Source organism: Convolutriloba macropyga, chromosome 2 (genome assembly GCF_964194025.1).
Source record: "Convolutriloba macropyga chromosome 2, txConMacr16.3, whole genome shotgun sequence".
NCBI classification, from domain to species: Eukaryota; Metazoa; Xenacoelomorpha; order Acoela; family Convolutidae; genus Convolutriloba; species Convolutriloba macropyga.
Genome location: NC_134469.1, coordinates 85,097,050 through 85,123,413, shown reverse-complemented (window position 1 = coordinate 85,123,413; position 26,364 = coordinate 85,097,050). Strand labels below are relative to the sequence as shown.

The window sequence follows — 26,364 nt, the reverse complement described above, 5'->3', positions numbered from 1 at the left end:
CCTCTGTAGCTGCTGACTTGAGTGGTAAAAAACTCGTTGTTCATTTACATTGAAAATTGCTGTTCCACAGACTCGCATGAGCCGTCTTGTTGACAAAATATGGCATGTGCTGTTGGGGGGGGGGGGGGGTGTAAATATTATGCTCCCATTAAACTGGGGCGGGGCAAAAACGGAAAAGATCCCTGAAGTTATGCCTATATGACATGTTGTTAACAGCTATAATGGCTATAGTGGAAGAGAGTGACAAATTAGAGCAAATTTTTATTTTTGCTTCATAATGAAATGCTTGGAGTTGAACACTAACTAACGACCGAATGAAATAGGTCAAAACAAAGTTTTCATTTAGAAAAGCTAGATCGTTTCTAGCTCTACAGGCGTATAGGTCTTTTAAAAGACCTTAAATTGTGCTTTTTAAGTGCCTTGAACTCGATTTGGTTGTTCATTTCTTTTTCTTGTTATATAAGACGGCACTGCTATAGATGGTGCCAGATTACTTCAAAATCCAGGGCAAAATTGATGAACACAATCGCTCCTGAAGACACGCCTTTTTTCAACTCCCTGGAAACTAATGAACTTAATTTTTTCCACAGAAATTAGGAAAACATCGTTCTAGTTGTCTGGGAAGTCTTATTACTTCGTGAAGAACTCACATCTACAACATCTGATTCAAGTTGGCCGGTTATGATTACATGTAACTGTAAAATACATTATAGTAAAAACCAGTCAAAAAATATCAGCAGTAGAAACAACAGATTCTAGCAGAAGCTTAATGCTGACAATTTCAATAATTTTTAATTTTGTGATAATTGTAAAATAAAATTCGACCAAAACACACGCCTATATTTCGCTACAAATTCCGCCTGGAGTAATGAAAGTTGAGGATCCAAAAAAAAAACCAAAGAGACCAGAGCTCAACCGCAACCAACTAGAGGGACAATTGAAAAGAGTATTTAAAAAAGAATTGAAAAATTCATTATTAAAAACATTGACCTCCATCTAAAACATCCTTTCAGAAAACCCTAGATCTTGCAAATTGTGGTAAATTTATAAGATTTCCAATTATCATCAAGCAGTTTTAAATTTCCATCGTTTTCAAAATTATTTGAAAAGTTTATGAGATGATCATCCACTCTGCACTAGAATGGCTAAAAAAGCAAAAAAGAGGAGATAGAAGCAAAAAAGAGGACACATGATAATTTTTATTATTTCACGTTCATCAAATTTTATTTTCAAAAACCGATTGGAACAAATTATTTTTTTCTGATATTTTGAACCACTGAGATCAAGTGCAACAAAGAGCAAACCATTCGAAATTTTAACAACCAAAACATAGTTACCAAAACAGACTTAAGTAAGTTTATCAAGGTTTTGGAAAACGGATTGTAGTCAAATGAACAGAAATCAAGATGTTTGTTACAAAATGAAAAGATTTTCTCTGTTTTGCATATTTAGCAAAAATGTGAAACTCTCTTATAATGTGAGATCTGAATCAACATTATATAGAAAATTTATCAGAACTTTTAAACAGGAGATTCTTATCTGGCCGGTGCAGCAATATATTTATTAGCTTTGTTGAGAACATATACTAAGCACAATTGAATATTTGAAAACTACTGATCATATAGAGCAATTTTATTATCAAAACAACAAAAAATAATTGATATATAGAGGTAAAAAATATTTGTAAGAACTATTTGATTTCTGGATTTTCAACACTTCTTTTGCAAAACATTTGATATTCAAAATTTTTTTCAGCAATAAAAACGGCCAACTTTTCAAAAGATAACCAAGAAATAAGAATGTGTTCAACATTGCGCACACAATCCGTTTTTAAAAAAAACATGGCGAAATCAGATTGAATTTTCAAATCAAATTCAAATCAAATTTTCCGTCTGAGGACACATGAGTAATTGAGAAACTCTTAGAACCGCAAAAAGTTGTTCCACTTTTTGTTAAATCAGTTTTAAGATTGAATCGGAAATTTGATCATAAATACTTAGGAACGTGATGAAAACGCACCAATTAAGATAAGCGAGCTTAAAAGTGGGCATTGTTTATCAGCTAGCTATATAAACACAGCAAAAAACTGAAAGAGGTAAAGTGTGATATTTTATGAATTAGAAGGAGGTCGTAAAGAGTCACCATTTTGAAGTAATCAGATCATTTTCATGGGCTTTTATGGTTTGCATGGTTTAGCCATATTCGAATTAAGTTTGGCAAAATCTGATATGTGCGAAAAATCGATATATATATATATATATATATATATATATATATATATATATATATATATATATATATACATATATATATATACATATATATAAATATATCCGATTTTGTCGAGATTTTTCACGACCCATATTTTAACGTTAGCAAACGTATACTTGAAACCAGTTACCCTAAGCTAAATTAGTTCCAATTTGATTCAAATTTGGTAATAGGTGCTCTCACTTTTTGAAAGCGTGTCTTGGGGGTTAGTATGGAAACTTGGCACAATCTTTCGCCACTCCATGACAATAAGCGGTTTTAAAATAAGTCATAGTACTGCTCACAAGAACAATTGAGTTTTTTAATTTGGTCTCAGTCAATCACTAATAAATTTTTGGCAAAATTTTCAGCTAAATTCATGCCCAAAATGGTGGAATTGGTGTACTTGAATGCTTATGACAAAATGTATGCCCTTTCCACAACATAAGGAGCTTATTTCCACGTTTTGCGTAACTAAATTCCATCGGCAAAAGTGGTATATAAATTCTAAAAAGTGGGGACATGTTTTTGTCACTCGATTCCACAAAACGCTAAATTTTTCGAAATGTGCTTTTTCGGACATTGGCCACGTAATGGGTAACTAAAAAACCAGAGAGGTCAGACGTAAATAGTTTTATGTTACAACTGAAACAACCAAAATTATCATCAATGAGTTCTTTTGATGGTATAATAGAAACGATTTGAATACTTTTTATGCAGTTATTTAGACTGGATGTACTAAAGACTTGTTGTCACCATCCATTTACGCAGCAATGCCAAATTACATATTTTTTTAATTTGATTTTGCAGCGTTTCGTCTTGTATGATATCCAACCCTAGCCCCAACCCCCTCCCCCTCCCCACTCGCCTCCAGCACCGCTACCCAAACACAATTTACTGTGTATTTGCACGTTAAGAATTAGATCAAATTATAACGTCTCCTATGTTTTATAATAAGTATACGTTGAAATAGCGCCTGAGTGTGGAGATAGCAACTAATAAGCACCCCGTCTAAAGTGGAGCTAGACCCAAAAATGCTTCAAAGCTGCATGATTCCTTGCACGTTTTATCAATTGAACTCGGGATAAAATATCTTTCACTCGTTTCCTTTTTGTCATTTTTTAAGTTAGCACTTGTGAGTGACAACTAAAAGTTTAAATAAAGTTGCAACTTGAAACAAACAAACAATTTTTAGTACGTATAGACTATAAGTATAGACTAGAACTCTGTCTAAAAGGGCTGTTTTACAAGTATTTAAAAAACAGCTAGGCACCAATGCTGAGACAAAAGTTTGATTGAAAAACTGATTAATTAATTTCACACATGTTGAGATATTGAAATGGTGGTATTTCAATATCTCAATTCGCAATGTGTTCAGGAGTCTTTGAGTAGAAAAGCGCTGATTATCAAAGTTATTGGGGCACAAAGTAACCAATTTTGGGCAAAAGGGCCTGTATTGTAGCTATAATCGAAGAAAGTTATCAAAATGATTAAAACAATGCTTATCACAATAGTTAATTTCATTAGGAATCTAGCCTTCTAGCATCAACTTAAAGTGTTGTATCATTCGGAGAATGATTTCTGTGAGTAACCACCCCCCCCCCCCCCAGCTTAGTGGGTGCATGTTATTTGCGCAACGCACGTGCCGTATTTTGACATGATGATTTATTATGTAATGACAGCTGCTCTGTAGCTTGGGGTGCATAACATACTGGGGGGGGGGAGGGGGGGGGGAGGGGGGAGTGGACACGGACGGAAATGATCTCATTCGGAGTCTATTCATGATTTGAAATAAAGCCCCAAAAAGTGTGGCCCAGGCCATATTAACGTCTGGGAGGGTACCTGTAAATAATAAACTGACGAATCATATTTCTACCACCTCAACCCAGGTTACTTGTTTTCCATCTCGTCGTTTGAAAATATAATTTTTGAATTTGCGAATAATTACTGTTTTGAGCAAAAAGGCGCAAAACCAACAATTTGTAAGACATTGCAGATCAAATCTTAGATACAAGCTTTGATTTTATGATTATTTTTCTGGTTATTAAGACATTTTTTGTCAAGTGAGGGTTGCATACGTAAACATGGGAATAGTTTGTAAATTCACAATTTGTTTTGTGACATGTCCACTTGCTTTATTTTGATAGAGAGCTTCATTTCTCAAAACTGTATTCTTTTACAGTAAAAAAAGTTAATCAGCACGAACAAGCGATAGAGTTTACTTTTCTTTCCAAAGTTTTTAATAATATTTTTAATAATAAAACTTATATGTCTAATAAATTTTACAACTCTAAGAATCGGTAAATAGTTCAACCCATCACTCAATTGTGACAGGTACTTTGCCCTTTGTCAAACGTTACAATTTTCGATGTTTCGTCAAACCACTTTTTAAAACAGAATAGCACAAAAAAGGAATTGCAAAAAATTACTTTAAAAAAACTAGTGCACAAATATAAAAAAATATTTTGTACAAAAATTGTGAGTAAGTCAAAAATGCCCTGCTGCCAACATTCAACACAAATAGAAAAAATTCTCTTCCATCGTTTTCTGTTCATTTTGATAACAATTGGAGTTTAGTTAGGATTGCAATTGAAGATGCCATTACAAATTTTCTCTGTCTTAATGCCGATAGCCACTTCCGATAATAGATGGTTTAGTTGGCTTATTGTTTCAACTCAAATATTTCAATGAGTGAGCCAGCTAAATACGTTAGCATATTTTTCAATTTATCCGGCAACCAAAACATTGATGAAAACTGATGGCTTGCATATATATTTTTTTTGTGCAAAGTTACAAAAAAACGTCTACAGGCAAAATAACATTTTTTCATAATAGAGCCCAAGGCTATGGGAAAAGAAACAAAATGACAAGAGCAAAAATCCCCCGAGCTTTTCCGCAATTCGGCGATCTTGCGCCTAACATATTATTGTACAATTTTAATACATATTTCATATAACTCAACTGTTTTAATTTTACAAATGCGTTTTAGAAAAATACTATTTCCGATCAACGAGACTTTTTTGGTAAATATATTTCTTCAGAAAAGCCAAAAAACTATAATTTTTGGAAAGTTTCTCCCCCGACCCTGGATATATTTTCCGTAATTTACACCAGATCAATGAGCAAAGGATTTTAAAAACACAACTACTTTCATAGAGAATAAAATAGTTAACAAAATTCTAATTTGTGTGGGTGAATATCTGATATCTGACGTCTTCGTTTTTTTTCAGAATTGGATTCTAACTTTCCAAAGAAAAAAGGGAAGTGTTTAATTTTTCATATTTATACAAAGAATTTTTATTTTTTCCCACTTCACGTGGTACATTTTTAAATTGATTCTTTGCGTGTGCTTATTAATCATCTCATTGCTGAACAACTTGCTATCACGGTTTATTGAGCTAAAAACTGCAAGAAATTATTATATCTGAAACTTTGCTTGAAAGTTTTTCCCTCTTGCGGAATCCAATGTACATCATTGTAGTATCATTAAACTCCCAAAAGTCTCAAATTTCCCTTTTATTTCACAAATACAGGGGGTATTGTAAAAAGAAATGAAGAAACACATGGTGTTATCTCTGCTTGAAGATAAATGCAAATTGATCCTCTGATATTTGACCATTGCTTGGCTGTCAAGAACAGCTGTAAATGCTTTCAAATTTTACCAAAGTCAGTCCACTTCCTGTCGGGATAATCATTTTTTTAAATTTTTTTTGATTTTTTTTAAAAAAACCGTCAGTTTTGTTGGTTTTACTCTGCCGAAACCCATCAAAACTCTTATTTATTTTCATCGGTGTGAACGATTATCGTCATTTTTATATGTAAAAAATTTCGCGTATCGTCGGTTTTAAAACGTACGAACCATCGGTTATGGTCTGTTTTAAAATGTAAGAAACGTCCGTTTTTGTCGTTTTTCTGGAAATTTTTTAGGTAAAATTTTTGCATTAAAAATTTTTAATAGCAATTTTGGGGATAGTTGTGCAGGTATATTTTACCAGCATAAGGCTTTATCTGCACACTGTTGGATGAATTTACCTATATTGTTCAGAGTGCATATGATGATCATCCATCCATAGCTGATCTTCTATCAATATGATGATCTTCTGCCCTTCAAACTAACCAAAAATCTCACAGTTCTTCTATGGTTTTAGCCATAACACCATGACCCAGGAATGAGAACGACAATACAATAACGACAAAACCAACAATTATCGGCAAACTCCTATTTCATAAAAAACCAACGAAGTCGACAAAAAACCGACAAAAAAAAAGACTCTTCTGATTCATTGTTAATTCTCAACACGGGTAACCAGTTTGTTGAAATTTGCAAGTCAGATACAATATGTACAGTCTAATTCTCCAATACAACATCTTAAATGAAAAATAAGGGCTCCGTATACTGCTAAACGTATATTGGTTTTGAATATTATAGATTTTAATAACAGTTAATGCTAAACATAAAACTTCTGATTATAGATATGGAAATGCGAAATTTCATCAAAATTGTGATTTCAAATCGAAAAGCAGCCCCTCTAATTGGCGCTGAAAAAACCGAACATTTTAGCAAGGCTGGAGGTAAATTTAGTAGCGACTTTTTCACCGCATTGATTTGCAGCAAAAATTACAGTAGTAACAATAAAGCATTTGTGCATATAGTCCCCCCCACTCAGGTGGGATCGGAACAAAAGTTACAGCCTGCAACGCCTTCACCGCATTTCACCATAGATCTTCACCCAGGTTTGAACCCTGGTCTCTGTCTCTGGGGTTATACCTTCTTTCACCACCCAGCCACTAATTTGCTGCTCATGCTTTTAATTTCTGTTTAAATGAAAAAAAAAACACGTTGAGTTTTGGAAGGTTTGTGAAGAGTTGTATTGGGACTTTTTTGGAAATCTTTTTTGGGTTTTTAACATTTTTACTAAATCATTTTTTTTGCAAATTTGAACTACAAGTTTTTACATCAATTATAAGAAAATCTAACTAAATTCACCAAACTCTAAAAGGAAATAGCCGTGATTAGAGGTGAAATCCCAATCCCGAACCCGGGTAGCTGCAAAGTTGAAGCCTAAGTTGAGCGTAGTGCGTTCTTAATTTTGAAAGTACGTTTTTGTTTGTTCATGCAACGGACATTTTTCTGTTTCTGTTTACGTTCTATTTCAAATGACACATCACTCGAATCGGTGTGAGCGGTAAATGACTTTTGTAATTGTGACTTGAAGACATAGCCTCTGCTATCTCTCCCTAGATGACGTTTTAATGCCCCTCATCCATTAGATGTTGCCGCCATTTTAATTCCCTCTTTTCTCCATCAATCCTGTTCAGCATCACTGTTTTCATTCTTTTTAGCCATTCAGCTTAATCAAAAGCTTAGGAAGGCATTAAGCGTGAGTGAAATAAGCTATCAGTTGTACGGGGGGGGGGGGGTCTTCATTTTGATCATTCTGCTTGAAAGCTCTTTGTCTCTATTGAAGCTTTTGGTTCAAATCATGATTACACAAATACCGTCCAGGTATGTAATTTGAAACTAGCAATGAATAATTGCAATAAAAAAAACTGAAAGAAATGTCTTGCAGTTATAAACAAATGATGACCGCAAATCAAACCGCGATCGGAAGTTAAAGCTAAATTGAGTTTCTGAAGCACCAAAGACCTAGATACTAGCACTATATTAATATGTAATTTAATTATATAATTTTTATTAACATACAATAATTTGCTCGTGCTTGATTTCATGAGAATAGCATTAGTTCACAATTTATCGCCTGTATGCGAGCAAAAATATTCGAAACCACGAAAAAAATCCCATAGGGTCTCTCAGTGAGTTTTATGAAACTTTGCGGGAGAACTTCAAACTAACGCAATTTGCTCACAACAGAAATTTTCAAACTTCTGACTTCTCAGTAACCCCCCAGCAGTTGGCTTAATCAATCTTGATTATTACGTTGATTACAGGATCAACTACTATGTTGATCACTTGAAATGCCCAATTAATCAACTTTCATTGTGCTACATATAGTTGCATAACTTACCGGTGAAATAACTCGCGAACGCTAAAATTAACACTACGAAATTTTCTTAGGCATTAGGCTACGAGTTTATCACACTTTTATCGCCACTATTACTATATAAACAGTAACAATAAAAAGAGTGTGGTAGATTCGTTGTCTAATCATGGCAACAGTGTGATAATGAATATTACCACACGGTTGATATCGCCACCGAGAAGTTATCAAACTCCAAGGTGAAGCCGAGGTGTTATGATAACTTCTAGGGCGATAACAACCGTGTGATGATTTTTTTAATCAACACCTGTCGCCATCTTGTTTGTTTTTTTAGACTACAAGTTTATCAAACAGTTTCCATCATTAGACTGCGAGTTTATCACCACTTTTTTATCGCCAACTCTGTTCTTAGTAACAGTGGCGATAAAAGAGTGTGATAAACTTGAAGTCTAATGCTGAAGTGTTTTTCCAGTGTCGATCGGGCATTAAAATTTATTACACTGGCAGCTTTTTAAACTGTTATTATCGCAACAGGTGTTGATTAAAAGTTACCAAGTGATTGTTACTGCCCTTTCGAGATTATTCAGCCACTCGTGTTCGCTTCGGAGTCCTTAATTCGATACTGTGGTATTTTTGGATTTATAACTACACGACACCTAAATTTTTGCTCTGGTATAATTGTTTTCTGCTAAGTAAAAATAAATAAGGTGGGAGGAGGAAAAACCTAATCAGTACAACACTTAAATAATAACATTTGTTCTGTGATAATATTGAAAATAATGACTATTTGAGGACTATAGCTTAACATTTTCGTTATCTTCACAAAAAACTGTTTAGTTTTAGGTGCGTGGCCTAACAAACTATTTCTAATCGTCAACTTTTTAAATATTTATGAACGATGTTATTGGGATTGTGACTAGAAACATTTTTACTAAAATAAATTTGGCAATTAATATAAGTTCAACATGAAATTTGGAAAAACTTCAACAAAAAACCTGACATAAAACGATTACAAAAATTAAGAACTGTATTGCTGTGAAGTTGCAAAAAGAATCTCGAGACGAACCAACTTCCAGTATATTGCAATAAATCTACGCCCCAGCAAGTTGCTATAAAAGAATTGAAAACGTTACTATTGCGAGTTTTCTAGTTCTAATTTCAAAAAGTTCTGGAGTTAACTTGAAAATTATTAGTCAATGATGTGCAATATTTGAAATATTTCATTTTTAATATCAGTTCATTCGATTAATTAAGAAAAATATATGAACAATTACTTGAAAGAAATTGAACTTGATTTTAATTACGGGTGCTCTAAACATTTATGTAATTGAGATCAAATTTCAGAAATTTATGCTTATTTGGTCAATCTTTTATTACACAGCGAAGAATTAGGTCTACAATTGTTTTTTTGAAATGAGAAAACCTTCTTCTTTGCGTCAAATGTTTTTGGGGTTTCAAAAATACATAGACTATAGAGTTTACCGGTAATTAAATGAATTAAATGTTGTGTTCTTCGTAAATTTAAATCTTTGCTTGAGAAGATACTGAAATGAAAAATTCTGTTGCAAAAAATTACCTAAACCAAATCGTTGGTCAAAAAGAGAAGAAACAAGCTGTATCTGATATCAGTAATTCACGTTTTGCAAAAAGCAGAATTGGAACAAAACGTACTGTCTATATGACTAGCCGTTTTTTGTAGTGTAAGATTCACCATTTCACTTTCCAGAAATCACTGTAATGATATCAATTCATTGTGACAGAACATTGTGAATTGATTGGTATCGGTGAAATTTAACATAATGAAGTAAAAAAAATGTGCTGTTGAAACTTAAGGTGAATTAAAAAACTGTTCCCACGTTATTGTACCTATTTTAAAAACAGTTCCACGATTTTTAGTTTACGTGTAAGAAACGAAAAAAACATCTTATAATTAATTGAACAATAGGTCAAATATGATTAACATAGAATTTCGCCAAATCAGAAGTTCTGTTGATATTGCTGAAAATAGCTTAAAAGGACCAACAATTTATCATTTTTAATTCCCATCATTTTCCCCAATTTTTTTGCAATTTTCTATCAGTACACTTAAGAGTTTTATTTTACAAATATGTTAAAATCTTTTTGCAGTTTAAAAGTTGGTAAAAATTGCAGAGCGTTAGAAAAATTCATATGAAAAAATCATATCAAAGTTGAATGCAACAATGAAGATGGCTTGTTTGCTCGTTTGTTCGACTGATGAGGTAAAAATTTACTGAATTTAATGGTTAGAGTTAAATCATGAGGTAATGCAACGAATTAAAGTTTCTCTTACCATAGTTTTTTCTTGGCGTAAAAAACTATTTTGGGATTGCGGGTCCCCATGACGAATACTTGTGATTATACTACAATAGAAAAATAAAAACATTTTTTATATTTTTGATCATGTGAAATATGACTATCTATAATTGACTTTTTGCACTTTATGAAGATATTTATTAATGGTTATGGTTAGTGACACCTCTTTCAAGTCTACATAGTGCCTTATCAATCAATGTAAAACTAAGTTACATTGGTCAACCAGACTAAAAAAAAACAAAATTTTGTTCAATGAATACTTATTTATTTGTAAAAAGAAACAGCTTCAAAGTTTGATACCAATATTGGAAAGTAATATTATACACATTGATTATTCTACAACCAGTAACGCAACGGTTTTTTAATATATACAGATATTCGGGGGAGTTCAGCTCATCAAGAAGATATCCAGATAAGGAAAAATGAGGACAATCAGACAGCTGGAAATGTAACAAAATCATTGGGCTTGGAAAAATTAAAGAATTAAGGTCCCAATACTTGACTGGTCACTGTACCCTTAGCATTATAGACTGTCTCTCGATCTGATTTGGTATTTATTTATAGGTATTCACTGGGATTAGTGAACTAAATTTGTCTTACTATTGTGGTACATGAAGAGAGCATCTGAAATTGGCGTCCATGACGTTTTCTTTTGCTATTTCTGTTACTTGCAGACGCTTACAGCCTTCTGAGCTTTTAAATAGCTTTTAACACACCAGCTTAAGCTTTGTCAATTTGTACAAGGTATTGGTCAGCCTGAAGTATTGAATTGACGGAAGTCAACTTCTGGCTAAGTAGCAACTTCTGGCATTTTGACTTCTGGCACTGCAGACTTTCGGCATTTCAAAATGTGCACGTAAGTGTTTTAAGTATAGTTGCAAGAGATGCTAGGATGTGAGCATAAAGCTGCATGTTGCGTCATCAGAATTTCTCTCCCAAGAAAAACTGCCACCCAAAGAGAAGGAACAAGTAACCCCAATACGTTATTCGCCAATGAGGGGGGTGGGAGTTAAACAATGTGTGTCTCCATCAATGAATTCTCGTCACCCATTGAGAGGGAAGAAGTCTCTTATCTTTTAATCTCGCCCAATGAGAGGGGAGATCATGAAATTTCAATTGCTATTAAAGTACCAAAAGAAGAAATTTTATCCAAAGGGCTGTTAATCTCGGTATCTGATCGAGGTTTAACTGTTTAACAATTTTAATTAACCACGATTGCACCAAATAAAATTTGAGCAAAATATTACACAAAAAATCTCAGCAATAAGGCAACTAATTTTAATTAATTGGTAACTATTGTTCTAGGAGTGTGAGCTCCTCAAACCCTTAAGAAACCTGGATCTATTCTCCCCCCCCCCCCCCCAGCTTAGTGAGCATAAATTTTTTATGACCCCCAGGCGCACGTGCTATTTTCGTACTTAGTAACGTGCTATATAACAACATATAATTTGATTTGTAACTGGGGGTCATAAAAAACACGGGGGGGGGGGGGTCAACAGAATAGATCCAGTAACCTGACTTACTTCAACTCTTTGAAGGACAGGATTGAAAGGAGAACCAGCAAGTTGCCAGGCACCCCCAAAATGAGCCAGAGTATGCTCATGCACAGGTAGGCTGCATCCCAAGTGGGGTCCAGTCCATTGCCAGTGTCCTCAAACACTCCACTTAGTACATGTTTCTCCAATTGATCCTCTCCAATCTCCCCCGATGACCCTCTGACGTCATTGGTTAAAGACTCATTAACCACGTGGACCTCCATCGTGTTTTTTGTTTCTGTTAAAAAAGGTCAATTGGATCTGCGCCGCAAGTAGTACATATTACAGGAACTAATTATGTCCTACAAAGTTGCTTCAATTATCCTAAAATTTCATATCTTTAAATTCTTTAATAATTTCAGAAACCAACTTTTCATGGAGTTATATGGGTTAGTGGCAATCACTATTTTGCCTTCGTAATCCACAGTTAATTTTGCGAAGGACTATAATGCAATTAATTACAAATTATTAGGCTTATTTATTTCATTTCTGTCAAATTTACACATACGGGTGAAACAAATACTGAGGAAAAAAGCAAATTCCACGCTAATTGTACTCGGTTCTAAGCGAAAGTATTATGAATTAACGAAAATTTGTCACTTGTGAGACTGAAGTTGCTCAGTTCATTTATGGATGAAAATTAAACATTTCTGATTGCATCGAGTCAGAATGTTGTTACATCACTTTTTAGGTGATACTAATATTTAATGATCAGAATACAAATTGTGTTCATTGTTGTTTTTCTGAGTTCTTTATTCTAAGAGTGTTTTGATTTATTCGATAGGAGTGATTTAGTATCGAGTCTTCATCGCCCTCTAAATCAGAGCCAAATATATCATGACTTGATCTCTGAATCAGTACTGTAGAAATCTTGAAAACATTCCAGCTAATTACTGGATTATCTCAGAAAACTTTAACATACCATAAACTCTTCAGTACTTAGCAATTATGTTTTCAAGATCAGTTCATGATATATTTGGCTCTGATTCAGAGGCTGATGAAGACTTTATATTAAGTTACTAGTATCGAATAAATCGAGGTGCTCTTAGAGTCGATAGCTAGAACAGTGAGAAAAACATGTATCCCGATGAAAACATTGCTTACTTTAATCTTTTCAGCCCAGGAGACAATTCTATGGCCTGAACAATTACGGGGGTTGCCATTTAATTATAAGGCTACTTTTTAAAAAAAATTTAGTTTATCGATTAAAAATCAAAATCTTTTTCCATTGCCACATGCACACAGTAGAAGATGTGATTATAGAGCATAAATTATGCACACAATAATGTGAGAGGACAGTTAGCTCTAAAATAAGGTGATAGAAGCTAAAGATATATTGATGAGACTAAACATACATATATCAATTTAAACTCTTCTACTCTTCAATTTTGTTAGCTATTTTGAATCACCAAACAGACTGGATTAGTGGATAAGATAATAGGAGAACAATGATAATGTAATAAGATAGTAATATGATGAAATTGTTAGCAGTTTTCGTGCCTAGTTCTTGACAGTTTTTTTGACGTTTGATCAGTAATGCTATGAAATGCAACATAGAGTTTGAGCTGCACTCGAGACTAGGCAAAATTTGTGAGCCATATGAAAACAGTCTCCAAGCATGGTGCAAAATCATGTTTACATTTTAATCAACATTGATATCTAAAAATGTTGAAATGTTGATTTGTGTTTTAAATATTGACCTGAAAAAAAACACTACTTTTTTCTAGAAGTGCGGAGAGATTAAAACCAAAGATCCAAAAACTTGCAATAGGTTTTTCAGAAAACCTAATATATTTTTTAAAAGTGCATGAAAACTGTTCGAATTTTTCAAGGCACCTTCACACAAGCATTGTTATACTCTGGGAGTTGTTTTGGGATGCTCATACATAACTCTTGAAAAATTATCCGCTTTTGAGTCTTCTTCTGAAGATTTTGCTTGTGCAAAAAGTGTACACACCACACACACGCACATATATATATATATATATATATATATATGTTATATATAGTATATATATATATATATATATATATATATATATATATATATATATATATATATATAAATATATATATATATATATATATATATATGTGTGTGTGTGTGTGTGTGTGTGTATGTGTATGAGTTGTTAGGATATGTTTAGGGGATCGCAAGTAATAGTTGTATATATGCTGATTAAATGGACTCTCTGATCAATATGAGTTCGAAACAGTTGCGTTGCAAGTTTTCCATTTGTTTCAAAATGGTTCGACACCCTTCAATCAACTCCAACTATCAAAAAACTCTTTTCAACTAAAATTTCAGAATGTATTTTATAAAAGCTTGTTTTCTATTGAGTTGCTCCAGTTGCGAATTCTTTTTTGTAATCACTCACTTGGTAATAATAACTCACTGGTAGTCTCTCAGCCATTAAAACGAAAAACGATCAATAAGCAACGGAAATTGATTTGATATAGAGAGGGAATTTTGAAATTTTGTAGATTATATATTACGGTTAGGTTTCTTGGTTGAGGACAAAGCATGATGCATAAAACTTGGCGTGAAAAATACCTCTATGGCGTCTGGTGACAAAAGATGAAGAAATGTAACCTAAATTTAGCTACTTTTGACAGAAAAGGCCATCCTAATTGTTCTTCTGAGGTATTAGTATTGAGGCTAGTGCGCCATTTTCTGGGCAACTAATTTCTTTTGCATAGGTTGCGTTGGATTGTTAAAAGAAGTGACCTAAAAAATGACAATTTGAAAGTATTCCTGTAGTCTTCTCGTAATAGATATGCTGAAAAGCTAGCTTAAAAATTTTAACGTAATTAGTAAACGTTAGACAAGCTGTAGCAATGAACTAAAGATCTGTATATGGTTTTATTAATTAGCACTGTAGAAAAAAAATCATTTTTTTTTCTAAACATAAAAATTTTGCATCCTTATGTTTGTGGTTCTCACTTTATTGGTGTTCAATTTCAATATTTTTGATTTAATATCAATAACACCAAAAGGGTGAGGTTATAGGGCGCTCCTTTTTTAAAACTAGATGCAAATTGCCAAATTTTTCATTTAAAATTTAAAGAAAAATAGTTAAGACCAAAGCTATTGAATATATAAAATTAAATTTAAAAAGTTCACAAAAAAACCATAAAGCAACTAGTTTGCTCAACCAAAAAGTTGTCTCCTGATTGCAAAATTTTGCTATCGGAAATTTACCATAATTTAAATTCAAGACAAATGCATCAATTTTTGATGGCCTTTTCCGGCATATGACAGAAATCTGGAAAATCAAAATTAAATAAACTAAATTATCAAAAAATGTTATTCCTCTTCTAAAAAACATCAAAACCAGTATCTTTTTGATTATTAAAAAATTTTGAATTACTCTCCTAACACTTTTCTTTTATTTAAAGATATAGAACGCAACTAACTGAAACATTTCTTCACTTGTTTTTTACATTTTGAGTTCTCATACCTTGCAATTAATTTTAGTTGCATCGCTAACTTTCGTCTGATAGACTTTTTCCTTTGTTTTGTTCGAATTATTGATTTTTTAATGACGAAGAGCCTCCAAATAACACAATTAATTCTTAAAATTTGTTTAAATTATATATATAAATATAAATATAAATATATATATATATATATATATATATATATATATATATATAAACATGTATATATATATATATATATATATATGTATATATATATATGTATATATATATATATATGCATATATATATATATATATATATATATATATATATGTATATATATATATGTATATATATATATATATATATATATATAAATATAAACATATATATATATATATATATATATATTCAATATATATAAATATATATATATATATATATATATATATACATATATATATAAATATATATATATATATATATATATATATATATATATGTAGATATATATGCGTGTATGTGTCTGCGCGTGTATGAGTTGTTAGGATATGTTTAGAGATCGCTAGTATTAAAAGTGTATATGCTGATTAAATGGACTCTCCGATCAAGTTGGTTCAAAACAGTTCAATTGCTTTTTTTCCATTTGATTAACAATGTTTTGACAACCACTCTATCAACTCCAACTTTAAAAATTTTTTTCATTTAAATAATTAAAAACCGTTTTTATTTTTTTTCAAAAGATTGTATTCTAATGATTTCCTCCAGTTGTGATTTTTCGTAATCACTCAGTTGTTGGTAGTACCTCACAGCTAGGCTATCAGCCAAACGGAAAATGATCAATAAGCAACAGAAGTGGATTTGATACAGAGAAAAACTTTTGAAGTTTTGTAGATGATGTATTGGGGTAAGGTTTTTTGTTTGAAGATTAATCATGTTACAAAAAAGTCATTTTTTTCAAAGAATAAAAATTGTCTATCCTTATGTTTGTGGGTCTCACTTTATTGGTGTTCAATATTTTTGATTTAATATCAAAAACACTAAAAAGGTGAGGTTATAGTGCGCGCCTTTTTTAAAACTAGATGTAAATTGTCAAATTTCTCATTTAAAATTTATACAAAAATAGTTAAGACCAAAGCTATTGAATATATAAAATTAAATTCAAAAAAGTTCAACTATTGTGAGAACAGTCCATTTAATTACGCAACAAAACTGTGTAGAATTGTTCATTGCTGCAACAACAACAATAAAAAAGTATCTTTTTATAAGAGTTCTTTCAGATATCTTATCACTTTCTTCTCGTTTCAAAAATTTCAACAAATTTTCACCATACCTATAACCTGGAAAAACAATTTTACTTCCTTTTTATGGAGTTTGGCAGGTTCTGTAGTTTTGGAAATTTTTGCCGATAGGGATGACTCCATTTCGATAGAACCTAGAAAAGCATTCTACCGTATCTTCTGGTTCAGTTGAATTCTGCCTATCAATCTTTTACGAAAACCAGAAATAAGAAAATTTTGGAGACCAAAAATGACGGTATAAATAGAAAGTTTTTGATTTAAATTTTCACATTTGTTTTCGGAGATTCAATGTGGTTAGAAAAACAACATTTGCGGTTGCTTTTAGACTATCCAATTTATTTTTAGTTTCAATTATCAGTTTCCTTTTTTGGTCATTTAGATTTTATTAATTGTTAACCCTTTCTAAGGCGCTGAATGCACATTAGAAGCCCAGAAGTAAGAAGATATTAATTTACAGTTCTAAATAATTGATGACAGTAAATAATGTGGATTCTTTATTTTTTGAAATTACTAGGTAGTTTAAAACTTCGTCACAACTTTATATTAGATTCACAAAATATTTCAAATTTGTGAACATAAAGTCTTTTGCAGATTAGAAGCTGACAAAAAAACCATAAATCAGCTAGTTTGCTCAACCAAAAAGTTGTGTCCTGATTGAAAACTTTGCTATCGAAAACTTACCCTAATTTAAATTTAAGACAAACGCATCAATTTTTTGATGGCCTTTTTCGGCATATGACAGAAATCTGGGAAATCAAAATTCAACCGAAATTTAAACATAATAGATATTAATTACTTCCTCTATTAACTTTCATTACAGTAATACACTAAATTATCAAAAAATGTTATTCCTTTTCCAAAAAAATCAAAAGCGGTATCTTTTGATTATTAAAAAAAACTTGATTTACTCTCCTAATACTTTTCTTTTATTTAAAGATTTAGAACTCAACTAACTGAAACATTTCTTCACTTGTTTTTTACATTTTGAGTTCTCATACCTTGCAATTAATTTTAGTTCCATCGCTAAATTTCGTCTGATAGACTTTTTCCTTTGTTTTGTTGGAATTGTTGATTTTTTAAAGACGAAGAGCCTCCAAATAACACTATTAATTCTTAAACTTTGTTTAAATTATATACATATATATATATATATATAAACATGTATATATATGTATAATATATATATATATATATATATATATATATGTTTGTATATATATATAAATATATATATATATATATATATATAATAATATATATATATATATATATATATATATATGCGTGTATGTGTGTGCGTCTGTATGAGTTGTTAGGATATGTTTAGAGATAGCCAGTATTAAAAGTGTATATGTTGATTAAACGGACTCTCCAATCAAGTTGTTCAAAGCAATTGAATAGTTTTTTCCATTTGTTTAAAAATGTTTTGACAACCACTCTATCAACTCCAACTTTAAAAATTTTTTTCACTTAAAAAATTAAAAACCGTTTTTTTCAAAAGTTTGTATTTTATTAATTTCCTCCAGTTGTGATTTTCTGTAATCACTCAGTTGTTGGTAGTAAATCATAGCTAGGCTATCAGCCAAACGGAAAATGATCAATAATTAACAGAAGTAGATTTGATACAAAGAAAATTTTTGAAGTTTTGTAGATGATGTATTGGGGTAAGCTTTTTTGGTTGAAGATTAATCATGTCCCATAAAACTTGTCGTGGAAAAATTCTTCGTTAATGTCTGTTGACCTTAAAAGAGATGTAGCCCAACTTTAACTGCTATTGATAAAAGAGGATGTCCTAACTGTTAATTGTTTTTCTGAGTTATTAGAAGTGAGGCTAGTGCGCCATTTCTTGAGCAATTAAATTGTTTTAAATACGTTGCGTTGGAATGTTAAAAACTTTGTTCTGAAAGGATTAAGAGTTTGAAAAGTTTTGTGTTAATTGATATGATGGAAATTTTGCCTCACGTTTTTCTTATAAATTCAATTTTTATAGAAATAATAATTTTGTGCTATCGTTCCTTTATAAACATAATAGTTTGGCGCGTCCTTGTTTGTCGTTCTCACTTTATCGGTGTTCAATAATTTTGATTTAGTATCAATAAGTCCCTAAGGAAGAGATCTGAGGCCGAGCCTGTTGTAGAAGCTGTAATCAAATTGTAAATTTTTTTAATTAAAAATTAAACAAAACAATTTAGAATACCAAATCTAATGAACATATAAATTTAAAACAATTAAAAAGATTTTACTATTGTGACGACAATCAATTGGACTACGAAACGAAAGAATGCAAAATTTCTCATTGCAGCAACAACAAAAGTCAAAATAAATATCTTTTGATTGGGGTTCTTTCAGATATCATATCATTTTCTTCTTGTTTCGAAATCTTCAACAACTTTCAATCAAACCTATCACAAAGGAAAAAAAAATCTGCATCCTATTTATGGAGCTTGGCAGATTTCGTATTTTTTGAATTTTCTACAAGTAGAGATCTGTAACTCAGAAATATTCTTCTGAGGTACTGGTTTTGAGGCTAGTGCGCCTTTTCTTGAGCAAAAAAATTCTTTCAAACACGTTGCGTTCGAACGTTAAAAATTTGACCTGGAAAGAATGAAAATTAGAAAGTTTTTGTGTATTTTTCTCTTAATAAAAGTCATGAAAATTTGAACTCACGTTTTTCTTATAAATTCATTATTTATATACCTTATACTTTTGTGCTATCTTTTCTTTAAAAAGATAATAGTCTGACACTTCGTTGTTTGAGGTTCTCACTTTATCGGTGTCCAATAACTTTTTGTTTTAATATCAATAATTCTGGAAGGAAGATGCCTGAGGCCGAGTTTTTTGTAAAAGCTAGATGTGAATTTACAATTTTTTCAGTTAAAATTTAAACAAAAGTAGTTTTGAAAACCAAAACTATACATATAATAACAAAAGAATTTTACCATTGTGAGAACAAAAATTGGACTACGCGGCGAAACTATGGAAAATTTCTCACTGTAGCAACAAGAGGAAGTCAAAATAAATATCTTTTTATTAGGGTTATTTCAGATACCATATCATTTTCCTCTTTTGTCACAGTTTTCAACTTTTTTTAAATCAAACCTATCACTCTGAAATAATTTTTGCATCCTGATTATTGAGTTTGGCCGGTTTCGCATTTTTTGAATTTTTTACCGATGGAGACCTGTAACTCAGAACTGATATTTTTAGGTATTAGTATTGAAGCTAGTGCGTCATTTCTTGAGAAATTAAATTTTTAAAAACACGTTGTGTTAGAATGTTAAAAAAAATGTCCTGAAAAAAGTGAAATTTGGAAAATTTGTGTGTACTATTTTTGTGCTATCGTTTCTTTAAAAACATAAAACTTTGGCACTTCGTTGTTTGCGGTTCTCACTTTATCGGTGTTCAATAACTTTGGTTTATTAGCAATTGGAGGTGGAGGTCTGAGACTTTTGTAAAAACTATATGTAAACTTCTAAATTTTTCAGTTAAAATTTAAACAAACATAGTTGAGAATACCAAATCTATTGAACATATAAAAGTAAAAGAATTAGAAACTCTACTATTGTGAGTACAACCAATTGGACTACGCGACGAAACGATGCAAAATTTCTCATTGCAGCAACAACAAAAGTCAAGTTAAATATCTTTGATTAGGGTTCCTTCAGAAATCATATCTTTTTATTCCTGTTTCAGAGTTTTCAAAACTTTTTTTAAAACTATCGTTTTTACCAATAGAGATGACTCCATCTTGAGACGATAAAAAGAGGCTGTTGTATTTTCTGGTTCAGTTGATTTCTTCCTATCAATATTTTACGAAGCCTGGAAATAAGAAAATTTGGAGATCAAAAACGGGATCTAATTAGAAAGTCATTTGATTTAATTTGTTACGTTATTTTATGGAGATTCAATGTTGTTGGAAAGGCAACATTTGCGCTTGTTTTTAGGCTCTGCAGTTGTTTTTTAGTTTCAATTACCAGTATACATATTTGTTCATTTAGATTTTACTAATTATATGCCCCTCCTAAGGCACTTAATACCCATTAAAGCTCAAAAAGCAAAAAAGTCCAAATAATTCTCATTAAGTTCTTTTTTAGCTATTGCTTAGTTTACAAGTTTGTGACCATTTTCTACCAGATTCACAAAATTATTTCGAAAAATTAGAAAACTGGTATCTCTCGATTATTAAGAAAAACTTTAATTACTCTCCTAAATACTTTTTTTTTTAAAAAAACAAAATACAACGCAACTAGCTGAACCACTTTTTTAAGTCTTGATTTCTCGTACCATGCATTCAATTTCAGTTGCACAGATAACTTTCAACCGATAGACTTTTTTCCTTCTTTTTTGTCGGAACTAGATATTTTTGGAATGGCGAAGAGATTGCTAATAACAAAAACAACTTATAAACTCTGTCTAAATTTTAAACTTTGTCTAAAACTTTGTCTTATCAATAATAAGAGAGAACAATGCATCGGTTTATTTTTATTTTGAAACACGGAACCATTAATGTCTTAAAACAATTTTTTCTACTTTTATTATTAGCAATTGAGCAAAAACTTTGTAAATGATAGCATTTTCATTGCCTTTTTCCTGCAGCCGTTCTTTGAAATACATTTATTAGCAATTTTTTCAGAAGTAAATTTCTGTTAGAGTTTTCTTCGTCAACTTGTCTTGTTTCATTATCCAGTATTTTGGGCGATTTACGTACATATGTACTACTATGTTATATAACAACATTAAAAAAAACTGTTAACATAAACGTGAAATTGGGAAAACGGTGCCTAAAATAGCAAAGATTGCAAGAAAAATCTTAACATTGTGTAGATCATAATCAAACAAATTTAAAACTCTCAAAAAGTACAATTTTATTAAAAATTTCAGACCAGTTTTTCTTTGGTTAATTATAAATTTTCATAACTGACGATGACTGGTTTATTGGTCTTTGCATTGAACTTTTGTATCTTATTTGTTTCAATTTTGTTTGAAATTGGAAATGCCATCTAATTTTATTCAATCTTAGGAGGTTTTCCTAAAATTAAATTCCAGATAATTTGAAGAAGCAAGGTCCTCTTTGACAATCAATTGTCTGGTAATTTTTCTTCACTAAAAAGAATTTTGATCTTTCCAAACATTTTTCACGGAAACCCTTTCATCGAATGTTTAAGATTTTACTACTGTCAAACTATTGCCCAGCGTAAAAAACATTTTTGAACCGTCAATCTTTCAATTATAAATCGAAAACTTTATTTCATTTCGCAAAAGCAAAGAAATCGAACCCTTAATATTCAAATATAGGTGTTAATTTTAGAATTTTACTGCCACCGGAACATTAAAGGTAACTACAAAATGTCTTTGTTTAAAAAGTGACATTTTCTCACGTTTTTTCGAGTTAGACAAATTTTTCTTGAAACAAAATTTTTCTGTTCATATGTCTGACTTTTATGAGTATCTGTTTTCTAAGCGGCCTTCAATAACTGTACAGCGACTGTGATTTAATAATGCGTAGATTCAATTGTTAGAAGATAGCAAGAGTTTAAGACTCACTTAATTGTTTAAAAAATGTGATCGAAAGTTGCTCCTGCTTTTTGCCTTTTGGTACATTGTCAATTCGTTGCTTTAGTTCACTACCATTTATATTAGCCTGCTATTCATATTTTATAACGTTTAAAGATTTCAAAATTCAGCTCATGAGTGTAATTACTTTGGTAACACATATTTTCAAAAATTGCTTTTTGATGATGTATAATTTTCTTTTCATACAATTTATTTATGTTTGAATGTCTTTGACACCACAAGTTGTCTAAAAACAGATGTTGTCTCAACAATTTTCTGCTTTTCTTGTTTTTTTCATGTAAAGTCATGTTGTTTAGTTTATGTCAAAAACTAAGTTTGCTTTGAGCTTTATATTTTTCGAACAATCCATTGGGTTTTTTTTACTTGTCTCTTTCAGTTTTTTCGTTGTTTTTGATGCGTTTCAGAAATATTTTAACCCATTTATTGCTATAATCGATTCTTTTATTCGACGCTTTTTTTCAAAATCAGTTTAAAAATTACTCAGCAGAGTCAGTGTCAGCAGAAGTTTGCAGTGATAATAGTTTTTTTGCACTTTTTTCTGCCCAAAACTGATTTTGCAAGTTAGTTCAAATCCACTTATATCGCTATTTTTCAAATTCACGCATTTTCAACACTTTTGCAACTTAATAAAATTATTGGGCTATAGTTACCCTAACACCGTAAACAGTGAAAAGTTGAGGCCGGCAGCCGTTAATTATGTTTGTAACAATAACAAAGATCACAAGAAAAGGACCCGATAAAACAAAGATCTAAAAGTTCGTCATAGGAAATTCTCTGAAGATATACTTACCTCTCTCTCTCTCTCTCTCTCTCTCTCTCTCTCTCTCTCTCTCTCTCTCTCTCTCTCTCTCTCTCTCTCTCTCTCTCTCTCTCTCAATTTGAAGATGAAAAATTAAATCTCATATAATTTTGAAACTGAAATGTTCCTTGTTGATGTTAGTTGTGGTCAGATATGACCAATGGTAAAAGAGCAACATCACATCTTCGAAATTAAATCAATGGGCTGAAGAAAGGCCAATAGAAAGAGGGCAAAAGGATAGATGGGAATCGATAGAAAGGAAAGAAAAAAGGGAGGGGAAGAAAGTGGGAAATCCTAATCATCCTTTATTAATATTCGATACCATTCCATCATACTAAATGCAAAGTACTCTCAATGAAAACTATGGATAAATTTTGCGCATTTTAAAAATAACATAATGGTATCTATCGGTCGCTCAACTTCAATTCTTTACCTGAAAATATTGGAGAATAGTTGCAAAAATTCCTGAAATTTGATTGGCTAAAACTGCTCTAAACGGCCCATTCTAAAGACAGTAATTGTGCGTTTACACGACCGGACATTGATTTACTAGTATTTAGCCACCATTTAGATAAACTCAAATAAAATCTAATTTTGATAAAACTTCAAATAATTTTATTTCGCTTGTTGTCTGTCAAATAGCGTCGATTTTTATTTTAAAAATTATTCCACTTTTAGGAGGTCTGTTTAAATCTTCATGCGGAAAAAACAAGTGCCGCCAATTTTTGCTAATGAAGACATTATTTGAAATATGAAATTTTCTCGTGAACAATCAGTTTTAGCTTGTCAGTGTCTTGCGTGATTCATTAAGAAATTTTTGAACTTAAATTGATGCTAATTTGATTTAAGTTGATGCGTTACCAAGTTTTGGTGTATTTTATTAACAGTGGAGGAACATAAATGAATTAGGCGTTATGGTCAGCTTTTTTTTTCATATTTAGATCATTTCAAAATTCAGTACGATAAGATGCTTATTTCGATTTCTGACGACAAAATTAAATTAAAGTTGTTTAAAATGAAAGTCGATAATAAAGTACCTGAATTGTAAAAACCAATCAGTGATAGCGTTTGACTTAAAAATTGGTCTCTGTCAACTTTTTAGAATGTCACTTTTTAGTGAAACCATTTCAACAGGTTAAACCAAACAAGGAGGCTCGGCAATGTGCGATCGCACATAAGGTTCCGACCCCGCTCATCCACAATTTTTGCATAATTGTCTACCAAATGAGGAAAAAATCGAAAAACCCAAAAATTATTTTTGGGAATCCAAAAAAAACCCGAAAAAAGCCCCAGCATTTTTCAAAAAATAGAGTAACTCAGTGGAGTAAAAAAAATGCATTATATTGATTAGATATGTCAATATTAAGAAAACGAGTCAAGACGAACAGCAAAATCAAAAAACAACAGCAAACATTAACTACATCAAAAAAATTGTCAGTTTTAAAAACAAAACTTAATAACAGAGACAAAATAGCGTCAGATAAAACAGAAACTGAAGAAAATAACTTGTATTTCACCTTAAAAGATTTGGGACCAGTCCATAATAAGGCTTGGTAACAATTAGACATAAAGAAAAACAGTAAATTTGAAAAATTCGCTGGATATTTTTTAAAAACAATTAATTTTAAAGTAATGAAAACAATTAGAAGTCAACTAAGATAACCCACAGGTTTATGATTACAAGTGTTTCAAAAGTCGGAAATTAGGAACTGTCGGTATTCAGTTTTTATGCGGTTATAAAAAGAGCAACAAATAGACAACAAACAAAAAGTCAGTTAATTTTTGTCAGAAAACCCTTTCGAAGACTTAAAGCCATACTTTGTCCCCCAAAAAGTGTTCGATTGCACTTTCTTTGAACACCGGTAATGTATTATGTAACTTCTCATTAGTGAAACTAGGTAGCAAGTAGTCAAAAAAGAAAAACCCAAAATTAGGTATTACATGTTTTTTTCAAAAAAATGTTTCCAATGAAATGAAAGCCATTAATTACAAAATGAAATAACTAAATAGGCTCGTTTATTCGTCCAAGGAAACCCTTGAGACCTGCAGAATATATCTTACGTCTACAAAAATTACGTAAAATATGACAAAAATCAAAAATTATTATACTTTCTTTTGTGAAAACCCCGTGTCTCAGCCAGTAAAGTCATAACCAATTCTCTAGAAAATTTAGATTTTCTGACACAAAGCCATTTGACACCTTTCCCTGACAACAATATTGTCAAATTTGGCCTGTAATAAACGAGACTAGGTAAAAATTAGACAATAAGAGGAACAAAATTGCGAAGTCAAAAAGTCATGAAAGCCATCAGCTATCTACAAATATCAGAATATCGGACCATTTATTCTTCAATGAAAAAACAATGGAACTGGCTCACTGTACAGCAAAATCTACACGACTAAGAAGACAAAGTAAAACCGACAGTTGAATACAAATTTAAAAAATTCAATTAATCTGTCGAAGCCGTTAAAACCAGAGTCTATATCCTTAATAATTTTATTATTATCGATTGTGCCTTATTTTGAACGCCAAAAATGTGATGTATGAACTGTCAATAACGCGATAACGTGAAAGAACTGGAAAACGTGAAAAATGGGCAAATTTCAGAAAAAAATGTGAAATCTAGTAGTATCGAATCCAGAAAACCATAACTTAAAGTGTAAAACCGAAATAAAGAATGAATCTGAATGCAGTAAAAAAAAGAAGTAGTCCTTCAATGCTGACACTAAGCTACAAATTGACCAAATTAAAAGAAAAATGGAGGCAAAGTTCAATAGGCCATTATTTATTTAAAAAACATATATTTTTAATAGTCAAAACGACCATAAGGTTTCAAGTAATAAACCAAATACAATAATTTGGTGCAAATTAGGATGCGAACTGGGAATATAACTAGCAAGCTTTGATTTGAAATGACTTGTTATTTAATTAATATATAAAAAAGATCGATTTTTTAAATAAAAAGACCAACTGATTACAATCAGAAATATTTTAGGATTGAAACAATCCACGATTGGTCCAAATCTAGCTCTGCTAATGCTGTTAAACCATTAAGCACACCTAATTTTTAGAATGATATAGATATAGATATTTCTTAGTTAAAAAAAGCTGCGTTTTTGATAATCAACGAAAAAGTTAGCAAAAAGCG

The 26,364-nt window shown here is 31.3% G+C and overlaps 1 protein-coding gene across 1 annotated transcript in view; it reads right to left on the bottom strand.

Annotated features, from left to right (window-relative positions):
* Positions 1–12,352, bottom strand: part of LOC142335524 (adenosine receptor A1-like) — a 54,426-nt gene extending 42,074 nt beyond the window's left edge. The window contains exon 1 of the mRNA XM_075384064.1: positions 12,107–12,352. Within this exon, the coding sequence (XP_075240179.1) occupies positions 12,107–12,342 (236 nt within the window). The 5' untranslated portion in view covers positions 12,343–12,352. The remainder of the gene's footprint in view (positions 1–12,106) is intronic.
* Positions 12,353–26,364: the final 14,012 nt, after the last annotated feature.